This window comes from Grampus griseus (assembly GCF_964374135.1).
Source record: "Grampus griseus genome assembly, chromosome: 6".
Lineage (NCBI taxonomy): Eukaryota > Metazoa > Chordata > Mammalia > Artiodactyla > Delphinidae > Grampus > Grampus griseus.
The window spans coordinates 19,704,345-19,716,600 of NC_139000.1; the positions used below are offsets into that span (position 1 = coordinate 19,704,345).

At 56.5% G+C, this 12,256-nt stretch overlaps 1 protein-coding gene across 2 annotated transcripts; it reads left to right on the plus strand.

The window, feature by feature from the left end:
• Positions 1-3,541: 3,541 nt before the first annotated feature.
• Positions 3,542-10,813, plus strand: KIF12 (kinesin family member 12; the record flags this gene model as incomplete). 2 transcript variants are annotated; one of them, XM_082655824.1, is made up of 18 exons in its annotated part: positions 3,542-3,633; positions 3,732-3,810; positions 3,961-4,088; positions 4,182-4,257; positions 4,624-4,758; positions 4,933-5,068; positions 5,822-5,913; positions 6,092-6,242; positions 6,932-7,050; positions 7,133-7,237; positions 7,797-7,899; positions 7,982-8,072; positions 8,258-8,344; positions 8,827-8,917; positions 8,989-9,093; positions 9,726-9,826; positions 9,923-10,041; positions 10,371-10,813. In XM_082655824.1, 18 exons carry the CDS (start codon positions 3,542-3,544, stop codon positions 10,478-10,480), a joined length of 1,920 nt encoding a protein of 639 aa, XP_082511950.1. In that variant the 3' UTR covers positions 10,481-10,813. The 2 variants fall into 2 exon arrangements, with proteins under 2 accessions (XP_082511950.1, XP_082511951.1); XM_082655825.1 differs by having other exon boundaries at positions 6,095-6,242.
• Positions 10,814-12,256: the final 1,443 nt, after the last annotated feature.

Genomic DNA, 12,256 nt, shown 5'->3' on the forward strand with positions numbered 1-12,256 from the left:
AAAGGGATGAAAGGAAAGCCTAGGAAAGCTTTGGGCTGGAGCACAGGATGCAGGCGTTGGGGGCTGTGGGGAGTGGAGACGGACAGCCAGAGGGGGCAGCTGGAGATAGAGCCCAAATGGCCTTGAGTCTGAAGGGCCTTCAGTCCCAGCCAGGGGACCTCAGACTTCATTCTGAGGCCCCAGGGATGAGGGTAGGGTTTTCTCAGGGCGGGGTATGGCTGGGGCTGAAGGGAGGACAGTGGACTGAAGGGGCTAGAACCAGGAGCAGGGTGTGTGTGGGAGGGTCCCTTGATTGCTCAATGTGGCTTTTATTCATTCCCTCGAGAAGCACTTCTTGAGGGCCTGCTCATCCCCGTGCACAGCACAAGGCCGGCCAGCCCCTCCACAGTGCACAAGCTCAGGAGAAAATGTATAGAAAGAGCGTTGACAAAGCCTCCTTTGTGATGAACCCTGGGGCCGTGTTGGCATGATGCTCTGCTGCCCTCTAGCGAGGCCTGGCGATGCACCCCTGCAGGGTCCAGCCAGCTTCTAAGATGTGCTGAGCTTCTGTACATGCCTTCTCTCTATCCCTCCCTCAACCACAGGAGTCCCACTGCTCCCTAGGAAAAGGGGCGGTCTGGAAGTGGAGGACAAGCTCAAAACAGGGTGATGAGGAGAGGTGGACACAGAGGGACTCAGTCCCAGCTGTGGGAACAGGCAGCATCAGGGTCAATGAGGGGCTTGGGGCCCAGGTACTGCATCTTGAATTTTCTCAAGTGAATAAACACAGACTACATACAATGGTAACAAAGATGATGGTGGTGGAGACGGTGGTTGCAGTGACTAATGATTATGGGCACTGCTGGTTATTGGCAGTGCTGATTACGCGCACTGCTGGTAGGCATTGGTGATGGGGTGATGGTGGCAGTCATGATGACAAAGACAGAGGTAGAAATAGTGGTAGCGGTGATGGAGGTGGTGGTTAAAATGACTGTAAAGCTACACAGAATGTTCTTGTATATGTCCTTAGGCGGAAGTATGCACTCATTTCTATTGGGCACAGACCTAGGAGTGGAATTGCTGGGTCATAGGACAGGTATATGTTGAGCTTTAGTAGATGTTGCCAAACAGTTTTCCAAACAATGGTCGTATTTACACTTGTCATGTGTAAGTTCCTGGTGCTCCACAACCCCACAAACACTTAGCGTTGTCTGTTTTGTTCCCTAGAGTATCTCAAATGCCTGGAAGCCTGGCATAGAGAGGAGGCTTAATGAAAATCTGCTGCATGAATGCTCCACGTGAGGGTGGCAGATGTTCACATTCACCATGAGAGACCAGAACCAGAACTTTGCTCCTGCTTGTAGACACCCAGTGACGGCCACATTCGGATCCAGGTTGGGAGCCTGGTGTAAACGTCCTGACCAAACAGCTCGTCACACCCCAGGTGCACATGTCCCTTGTCTCTGCACTTGTCTCAAAATCCCTTCAGTGTGGTTCCCCTCACTCCAGTTTGAGGAGGAACAGCAATCTGATGAAACCCATGCACACTAAGATGTGAGTGACTCATAGACCTTAACCCTCGTTCACTTACTGGGTTTACGACATGAAAAAAAGGCAACCTGCCACAGCAGACAGCAAAGAACTTAGAGTTCCTGGTTTTGGATTTAAACTCTCTCAGTTGGGCCACTTACAGCTATTTTCTCCTTAGACAACTTCCCCTGCCTATCTCTATTTTCCTGTTATGTTTTATTCTGTTTTCATTTAAAAAACAGCAATGGTAATTCTTGTCCTATCCACCTCAAGGATTCAAAAAATATAATAGATTAAGGAACTTCAGAGTTGAAAAGACTCTTGGAGATCATCTAGGGATTTTTATTTTTGCTTTAAATAATTCTTTACAATATATGAATCACTTTCAATTATAGTTTCACTGAAATCACAGAACTATATAAAATAAGGGCAGGATCATTAATCTCTTTTCGTAGGAAGGAAACAGGCTAAAAGGGGAAAGGACTTGCCCAGGGCTCTGCGGTTTGTTAGTGGCAGAGCTGGAGGCGGCTCTTTGCTCTACCTAATTCTCCCTGCAGATCTAGCTAGAAGGCCCTATAAAACCAAAAGGTCAAAAAAAAAAAACAAACAAAAAAAAAACCAAAAGGTCAACTGGGCTCTTGCTTGCATGCCTCCAGTGCATGGGGAACTCACTGCCACCCAAGATAAATCATTTGCTACTTGGGTGGCTCTGATAGTTGGCTGTCATTTGTGGTGGTATAGAGCGTGTTTCGTCAAGAGGGGGTGATTATTAGAGCTTCATTCTAATGTTTCTTTGAAGGAAGAGGAATTTACAGAAATATTCAGAGAACATGCAGAGATAGCCAGAATGGCAATAATTATAACAATCGATACCTACTGATGGTGTCACTTCCCTGTTGGTAACACTTCATGGGCTTCCTGATTCTCTGAGGAATGCGTCCAGATTCTTTGATGTGCCTTTCAGTGAGCTGAGTCCAGCCTCAAACCAGCTCTCAATGCCGCACACATCTCCCCACTCCATCCTGGCCTTCCTGCAGGATATGCTCCCTCTGCCTGGAACACACTCACCCACCACTCTCACCTCCCTGCTCCTAAAGGCCTCTGAATCCCACCCCCTCCTCCAAACCCCTGCACATCAGATTGCACTTACCTGTCTCCGTAGCGCGACTATGAGCTTGGAAGGGGCAGGATCTGCATGTGATTCCTCCACCCGGTGCCCTGCATGAAGAATGGCACTGAATGGGTGATTGCCCCGGCCCAGCATGTTCACAGACGTCTCTGCTGCTCTCATCAGCTAGGCCAGGAGAGAGTTAAACAGCCTCCCTGGCCTTGGATCAGCTCCGGCATTGGAGAGGCAGGTGGCCCAAAGTTTAACCAGATGCTTCAGAGCCTGTTGTCAGCTCAGCTCAAGGAATTCAGTCCAGCCACATCTTCCTGGTACTGAGACCTGGGCCCCTCCCACCCCTCTAGACCCCTTTCCCCTCCTGGGGCTCTGAGCTAGAGGAAGCTGGAACTGCTGGGGAGGGGTAAGGTGGGGAGGAAGATTACAAAACTGGAGGAGTAGGCAGAGAAAGTAGGAAGAGCCTGGTCCATGCTCTGCCCAGACGTGCTGTGTGGCCCTGGCTGAGTCCTTCCCATCCCGGCCTCAGTTTCCCCATCTGTGCACAGAGGAGGCTGGTCTGGGTGGTCCCTCCTGATGGGACTGGCCAAGGGCAAGTGATCCTCAGACTCGAGTCCCCTAGCTACAGACTCTCTCCACCGCAGAGGTGGCTGTGGGTAAATCTTTAACTAGCTAGCCCTGGGTAGGCCCAGCCTTTCCGGATGGATGGCTGCCTGGGAAGGGGGGGATGAGGGTGGAGGATGGAAGGTGTGTATAGCCAGTCCCAGTGTGGTGAAGGGGAGGGTACTGGGGAGGGAAAAGAACGAGACTCGGGCGGAGCTAACCCGTGTGCAAAGCAGAACATGGAGGAACGCGGGTCCCCCGACGGGTAAGTACAGATTTAGGGAGGTTCAAGGAGCCGCTGGCGCAGGGATGGTTAACTCGCGTTGCTGCCACAGGGACCCCGCGCGGAACCTGGAGCAGGGACCAGAGGGGCCAGAAACGCCCATCCAGGTGGTGCTCAGGTGGGTATAGGTTGGCTAGGAGGGGTCCAAGCGAGGAAGGCATTGACGGAGATTTCAGGATGGACCATCCACCCCCTCCCTGCCTCTTCGGACCACAGGGTGCGTCCCATGAGCGCGGCGGAGCTGCGTCGAGGGGAGCAGAGCGTGCTGCACTGCTCAGGGACCCGGACTCTGCAGGTGAGGACCTCCCACGCACTCCCCCAAAAACACCTACCGGGAAGATGCCAGGTCCCTCCAGGCCAATTTCCCCCAGGCCCCGCACTCCCCCAGGTGAACCCCGCCCTCCCCAGAGTGCCCCGCCCCCTTCTCCACGGCCCCCTCTCCCAGGTGAGCCCCCCAGGCGGGGGCCACGACGTGGCGTTCCGCTTCGGCGCAGTGCTGGACGGGGCGCGCACGCAAGAAGACGTGTTCCGGGCCTGCGGCGTGCGGCGCCTGGGCGACCTGGCGCTGCGCGGGTGAGTGAGGCCTGGTGACGCCCCGCCCCCACACGGCCCCGCCCCCCGCCCCCCACCCCTCCCTGGGTACAGCCACACCCCTGCGGCCCGCAGCTTCTCCTGCACCGTCTTCGCCTTCGGCCAGACCGGCTCTGGGAAGACCTACACCCTGACCGGACCTCCTCCCCAGGTGGGCCGATCGCATTCGGAGCCCGCAGGGGTCAGGGGTCGGTGGGCGAGAAGCCCTGGGGAGCCGCAGGCAGCGCAGACTCCCAGAGGGGAGCGACGTGGACGATGGGGCCCAGCCCCATTTATTTGCAGACAAGGAAACTGAGGATCAGGGAGGTGAAGGGACTTGGCCAGTCTAGAGCACCTGGGTTCAAATTGTGTCCCCTTTATTTACTAGCTCTCAGTTTCTTCATCTGTAAAATGGAAGTGATAGTACTGACTGAGAATTAAATGTGATGTTGTATGGGAATTGGGCACAGTGCTCTACAAAGGGTAATTATAACTGCGGCGGTGGTGGTAAGCCAGCCCCAGCTGTTTCTTCCCCCAGGGGGAGGGCGTGCCCGTACCCCCCAGCCTGGCCGGCATCACGCAGAGGACCTTCGCCTGGCTGTTGGACCGCGTGCAGCACCTCGGTGCCCCTGTCACTCTCCATGCCTCCTATCTGGAGATCTACAATGAGCAGGTGGGGGACTGAGAAGGCTAGAAAGACAGCCCACAAGGAAAAGGAGGCATTTCTTTCCAAGGAGGCTGGGTCAAGGGGCAGAATAGATGGGGGACTGTCGACCATGAGGTCTCGGGGTGGATGAAGCAAGAACTCAGAGAGGCCCCTCCCTCACCCTCCACCCTCCACTCTCAGGTCCGAGACTTGCTGAGCCTAGGGGCTCCCCGGCCCCTCCCTGTTCGCTGGAACAAGACGCGGGGCTTCTACGTGGAGCATCTGCGGGTGGTGGAGTTTGGGAGTCTGGGGGCCCTGATGGAACTTCTGCAAATGGGTGCGTGCTTTTTCAGGGGAGCTTTGGGGTACGAGAGATGCCCTCGGGGCCCCAGCCTGGAGCTGTGGGTTCAGAGATGACCCTTGGGGGAGAAAAGAGCCAGCAAACCAACAATTCAGATACAGCCCAAGAATGTCCCTCATCCCTACCCCCCAGGCCTCCTGATTTTGCCTTCCAGACTCTTCCCACCCTCCTCTCCAGCCCTAGGCTTCTGCCTCAGTCAGGCCTCATTTTTCCCCCCTGGAAGGGTCTCCTCCTTTCAGTCCATGCTTCTCCATGTAGCAAACCACATCCCGCTTCCCTTCCAGACCTTTCCAGTGCCACGAGACTAAAGGCCATACCTCCTAGCCTAGCCTAAAGGCCCTTCAGTTCCACTCTCATCCATCCATTCATCAGATTTTTATTGAGCACCTACTGTGGCCGGCATCAGGGACACTGAGACCCTGGGCTCGGGCCGAGCATTGTGCCGTGCCTCCCAGCTGACCTCTTTGTCTGAGTTTCTCTCCGTCCACACAGCAGTGGGAGAGATGTTGATAAAATGTGAATCAGACTGACATTCTTCCACTCAGTTCTCTCCAGCCCCCTTTCACTGATCTGTGCTAGAGCCCGACCCAGCACCCATCATTCTACTCTCCTGCCTCTGTGCCTTTGCACTGGTTGGGCCCTCTACCAGGATGCCTTTTCTCCTTTTTCTTTGTTGGTGACCACTTGCTCTTCCTACCACGTCCAGCTCCATATGTTTTTCCCCTCTAGGTCTTAGCCGTAGAAGGAGCTCAGCTCACACCATGAACCAGGCCTCCAGCCGAAGCCATGCCCTGCTCACACTATACATCAGCCACCAAACTGTGAGTGCCCCAGCTTGGGGAAAGAGCTGGCCCAGGGCCACCCAGCAAGGGTCTGCCTCTGGCTGTATAAAACAACTTGGGCATTCACAGGAGGTAATGGTGAAAACCCTTGGCCTTGTGGCTTTGATGGGGACAGCCCCGCCCACGTCCCCATCAAGCCCTGCTCCCCCAACCCCAGCAGATGCCTCCTGTGGATCCCGGGGAACCCCCTGCCGGGGGGAAGCTGTGCTTTGTAGACCTGGCTGGCAGTGAGAAGGTGGCGGCCACAGGATCCCGTGGGGAGCTGATGACTGAGGCCAACAGCATCAACCGCAGCCTGCTGGCCCTGGGTAAGATCTGGGGCCAGCTGGACTGACTTCCTGAATCCCTCCTCTGTGCCTTACCCATAGCTGTCCGCAGTGAGGGAAACCAGAGGAGTTGTAGGGCATGGAGGAGAGTTAAAGAGCTGTGATTCAGAAGCCACAGGCCTCCCTCTGGCCTCGGCTGGCTGTTGTCTCATGCTTTTTCCCTCTTAGAACTTTGTTTATAGATCTATAAATACTGAGGATACAGTTACATTCTAACTGAGGAGGTAGAAACACTCAAGTGCAGAGTGTGAGCCCTCAGACATTCAACCTGTCCCTTGTTGCATTTGGGAAGACTGAGGCCCAGTGAGGGGAAGGGCACTAACATGTCTTCCCTCTTCCCCATCCCCCAGGTCATTGGGCCTTGAGGTCCTTAACAGCTGGGGCCTTGGCCTTCCTCTGTGCATGCATGGGGAGACGCATAGGGAATGCCTCTTCATTTGATTTATTTGTCAGACATTTCCTGAGCCCCTGCCAGGTGCCAGGCCCTTCAGTGGGCCCTGGGGATCAGGGATGGAGCCCCGTCTGGTGGCAGAAGCCAGTCTGAACGGGTAATGAGATCACGTGGAAAGAGATATCTTAGAGACCTACAAGCCTGGGTGGAGATCCTGGCTCTGCAGAGTACCCGCTGGGTGGCCTTGGACATGAAGGGTAACCTTGCCTTCCCCACCCAGGTCACTGCATCTCCCTGCTGCTGGACCCACAGCGGAAGCAGAACCACATCCCCTTCCGGGACAGCAAGCTCACCAAGCTGCTGGCGGACTCGCTGGGGGGGCGTGGGGTGACCCTCATGGTACCTAAGGGGGACTGGCGGGGAGGGCTGGGTCCTGAGGGAGGGCTCCCAGAGAGGAACACTCAGGGGCAGTCCTCCCCAGGTGGCCTGCGTGTCCCCCTCAGCCCAGTGCCTTCCCGAAACCCTCAGCACCCTGCGATATGCAAGCCGAGCTCAGCGGATCACCACTCGGCCCCAGGCCCCCAAGGTGAGTGGAGAGACCCAGGCAGAGGGCTGGGCAGGGCAGAGGGTGGGGGATCAGGCAATAGCTGGGGACTGAGTTGGTGTCCCGTTGAAGTCTGGGACTGAGTCAGGGTTGGGATTAGAGTCGGAATCTTGATGATGGGGTTATGGTTGGGGGGGGCGGGTGCGGGTCACAGTCAGGGTTATGGAGGGTCTAGGGTGGGAGTCTGATTAGGAACATGATTCAGGGTCTGGCCAACATCCGAGCTGGTATCATGGTAAGTCTGAGTTAAGTTGGAGTCTGACGTGGGGCCTTATTTGGGGTCAGAATCCGGGCCAAGGTTTGAACAGAGCTGAGTCTGGGGCTGGACAGGGAGTGGGGTGTGGCTTCGAGCAGGCCCCCCAGGCGCTTCCACGCTGTTAGGACAAGGTGCCGCCTCCAGATGGACGCAGCCTTGGGCCAGGATTCAAGGCTGACGAGTGGGGCATGGGCTGGATTTTAAGCTCCACTCAGTCTGCAACCCCAGAGCCCTTGTGCAGTGTGAAATGTTTACAACCACAACTCTGGGTCTGTTTCTCTGCAGTCCCCTGTGGCAAAGCCACCCCAGCATTTGGAGACTGAGCTATTGCAGCTCCAGGAGGAGAACCATCGCCTGCGGTCCCAACTGGGCCAAATGGACCCCAAAGGTATGAGCTCCCTGGGGGTGGAGTGAGATGAGGATAGGGTCTGGGGCTCCTGGGGCTCCAGCTACCTCCCTCTTCCCTGCAGCCTCTGGACTCACTGCGGCCCGGGTGTCCTGGGCTCAGCGGAACCTCTACGGGATGCTGCAGGAGTTCATGCTGGAGAACGAGAGGCTCAGGTAGGGCCCTGCCCCCGCCCGTGCCCCGCCCCTCACTGCTGGGCTTCCTCCTTTCCCTGGTCCCTGGCTCCCCTTCTGTCCCCACCTGCCTCCTGGGGCTCCTACTGTGCTGCAGTGAAGAGAGGCTGACTGATACCCCCGCCAGCCCTGCCTCCTGTCATGGTCCCGGGGCCTGCTCTTCCTAGGAAAGAGAAGAGGCAGCTGCAGAGCAGCCGGGACCTGGCCCAAGATGAGCAGCGCATCCTAGCTCAGCAGGTCCACGAGCTGGAGAGGTGAGCGCGGCCGGAGACAAGCCTTTGGATGGAGGGCAGGTGGGAAAGGGGTGGCTCAGTGAAACGGCTAGGTCTGATCTCTGGATCCAGACCCCCTGGGTTCTGATTCCAGCTCTGCCACCAGCTGTGTGGCCTTGGGTGAGTCATTTAGCCTCTCACTGCCTGGGTTTCCTCTTCTGTAAAATAGGGATGATATAGTACTTGCCTTCCAGGGTTTTTGGGGGGTTTTTTATAAATGTTTTTTTCGGGGCACGAACCCGTGTCCCCTGCATCGGCAGGTGGACTCTCAACCACTGCGCCACCAGGGAGGTCCTCCAGGGTTGTCTTAAAGATCAGATTGAATAAGTTCATATGTAAAGCATTGAGAACAGTGCCTGCATATAGTAAGCACTCCATGAGTGTTTGTTAAAAGCAGGACGTTGGTGCCAGCCTGCTGGTAGCATTGAGGACTACAGACAGACAGACCCCACTGTTCTTTCCAGGCGCCTCCTCTCTGCCTGCTACCTTCACCAGCCGGGCCCTGGCCCAGCCCCACCGTGTCCCTGTGTGATGGTGCCACCTCCCCCCTGCCACGTGAGTCTCTGCCCAGCCCGGAGAGGGGAGGAGCAGGAATGTCACAGAGCCCCTGACTCAGCCTCTTGCAGGCCCTGCCGCCTCTCTGCCCCTGCCCCTGCTGCCACCTCTGCCCCCTGTGCCAAGCGCCACTGGCCCTCTGGGCCTGCCCACGGAGGGAGCTCCACCTGCCCCAGGTAGGAAAGGCCGAGGTGGGGGGAGGGAAGGCTGGCAATCTGGAGACCTGGATCTAGGGAGTCTGCAGTCTGGAAAGCTCCAGAACTCCGGGGACTCTGATGTGCCGGGCTGGGTCATAGTGGGAAGTGGCTGGCTTTGGGTTCTCTCTGCCCAGGGTTCAAAACAGCTACTTACTCTCCTGCCCCTTCTCCCCATCCTACCTTCTTTCGGGAACGTGCTCCGCTGTTTGCGTACTCATTCATTCACTTAACATGTTACTCATTTATGCATTTACTTAATGAATGAGTTAATGGATGCATTTACTTAGTGAATGAGTGTTCACTTCCTCATTCAATAACCCTCCTTAAGCTCCTTGCTTCGTGGCAGCCCCTGTTCTGGGCACTGAGGATTCACAGACCTGACATGGTTCCTGCCCTCATGGAGTTCCTTGTCTCCAGAGAGGACATCACAAGGGCCACGCACTGCCCACAGAAAAAGTGACCATGACCCCACCCCTTTATGCCCACCTGACATTCTTAGTGCCCCATGGGGCAGATACGGCAGGGATGGTGGCGACATGGTCGGCGCCAGGGAAGTGGGGCACAGAAGCAGGGCTGGGGTCACCCAGTTTGGGCTCTGGTCTTGCCTGCAGGTGTTTGGCTCTAAGGCCCCAGCTGACATGCCCCTGTCTGCCCGGCCCCCACCCTGGGTGCCCCCATGTAGCCCTGGCTCTGCCAAGTGCTCAAGAGAGAGGTGGGTCCAGCTCTGGGGCACTGGGGGGTGGGGGTGGGGGAGGAGGCCCGGGAACGCGAAGGCTCGCTTCCCACCACCCAACCCACCCTGGCCCAGGAGTCACAGCGACTGGATTCAGACCCAGGTCCTGGCAGAAATGCTGACCAAGGAGGAAGTGGTACCCTCTGCACCTCCCCTGCCCATGGGGCCCCTGAACACATCGCCAGTGCTTAGAGGTGAAGAAAGGAGCAGGGGAAGGGCTGCCAGTGTTTTCTGTCATCTTGGGCCAGAACCCACCTTCTCCAAACCTTAGTCCTCCCATTTCTGAAATAGGGGGCATATTAAGAGGTGAGAGTTCTAAGATCTTTCTATTTCTGGAACTTAGAATTCTCTTCCTAGGGCCACCTGCACTCCCAGATGTATGCTGGAGCCCATGGGGTACATGGCAGGGGGAGGGGAGTGGGTACCACCTGAGGTTTCCCCAGAGGATGTTGGGACCCTGATGGGCCTGGGTGAGGCAGGGTCCAAGGGAGTGCTGGCCTCAAGTCTCACCGTTGTCCCTCAGGTGGGGCTGCAGTTCCAAACCTGGCCCGGAGACTGGAGGCCCTCAAAGATCAAATCGGCAACTCCCTTGGACGTGGCCGGAGCCAGCCACCCCCCAGTGAAGGCACTTGAAGCCCCAGGCCGGAGCCAGTCACCCCCAGCGAAGGCAGTGGAAGCCCCAGCCGGGTCCTCCCTTCCTGCTGAGGGCAAAGTGCGAACCCAGGAGACCACCACGTGACCTAGAGCTGTGCTCTGCACTCCTGGGCCTCAGTCTCCCCATCTGTTAAATGGGTTATTGCAGCTGCTGCTCCAGTTTGCAGCTGGGCTGGGCGGAAGGCAGTTCCTGAGGCATGGGGGTGGGGGCTGATGGGGCAGTCTGGGGAAGCAAAGGGAGGGTGCCAGCCTAGACCAGGAGAAATGAGACCGGATTCAGGAGAAACCAGGTAGCAGTGGTGAAATAAATGAATAAAGAGAGGCATCCCCTCTAAGTCTGGTTGGTCCTGTCCTCTGACTTGCCCTTGAGGGAATCCCAGAGAGACTGGGGGGGTTGGGGGGTTCTGAGGAAGAGAAGGCAAGGACTCCTGGCAGAGGTGTGTGTCCCCTTGCCCTCTGATGAGGAATATTTCAGGTTCCCATTTCCTTTCATGTATTATACAAGTTTTCATTGAGCAACTACTCTATGCCGCTGGGCAGGCACGGGGAAATTGAATGGTGAGCATCTCCATGGAGGAGGCCTGGGGGAAACTGATTTGGCCTTGAGCTGGGGCAGGTGGTGGACCGAGGGGCTCACACTCTCTGTCCCAGCTGCATGTGTCCTGGTGCTGGAGGGATCATGAAGCGTGAATTCTGATGCCGCAGATCGGTTCTGAGACCCTGGGCAAGCCCTGCATCCTCCCTGGACCACTTTCTGGTTTTCAGTCCATTAGACATGGCTTCCTGTCCTGTTGATCTCTAAATAAGGGTCAAGGAGGTTATGAATATCATGATTCCCAGCACAGTGCCCAATAGGATGCAGTGGGTCTGCAATCAGGGGTGACTCCAGATGTGACATGAGAAACTGGGGGTGCGCGTGGGAGGACCTCAATGCAGAAAGAGCCACGAGGCTAACCTAACTCTCACATTTTATAGTTAGGGAAACTGAGACCCACATGGCTCATTCCTTTGTTTGTTCATACATTCACTCATTCATTCAGCAGACACCACTGGCAACAACTGTAAATCAAGGTGGCAAAGAAGACAGACAAGGGACAAGCTGGCTTTGCCTGGGGAGCTCACAGTCTGGTGGGGGACAGACAGACAGACACTTACAACCTCACACATGTGCTTTGATGGGGGAATCCCAGGGCAGTGGAGGCACAGAGGGTCACCCAATCAGAAATTGTCAGGGAAGGTTTGCCAAAGAGAGCCATGATTAAGTTTCAGAGGGTGAACAGCATTTGGCCCAGGGCAGGTGGAGGGGCTGCAGAGGCAAAGGCTCAGAGTTCCAAAGGTTGCCTGGACCACGAAGTGCATGGCCTTGTCTGCCACATCGGGAGTTGGGGTTCGTCCCGAGGATGGCAGGGAACCACAGAAGAGTCTTAAGGAGTCACCAGCTTAGGTCTGCATTTAGGTCACACTGGCCACTGTGGCAGTTGGACTAACTGGTAAGGATGAGCTGGAGGTGGAAGACCAATGAAATGATCAGTGCAGAGAGAGGTGAGATGCCCCAACCAGTGGTACCTGAGCCAGCCTCAGGCTGGGTATCCCCTGAGACCTAGGGGCTGGGCACTGGGCTCAGGCAAGACCCCAGGCGGGGACCCCTCACTACGGGCTTGGGGAGCACTGAGGAAGGGGCAGGCGGAGGCCGGAGGACAAGCCAGGGAGCCGCTGGGGAGAATCAGGGCGCCTGGGGATGCGCCCGGGGAGGGG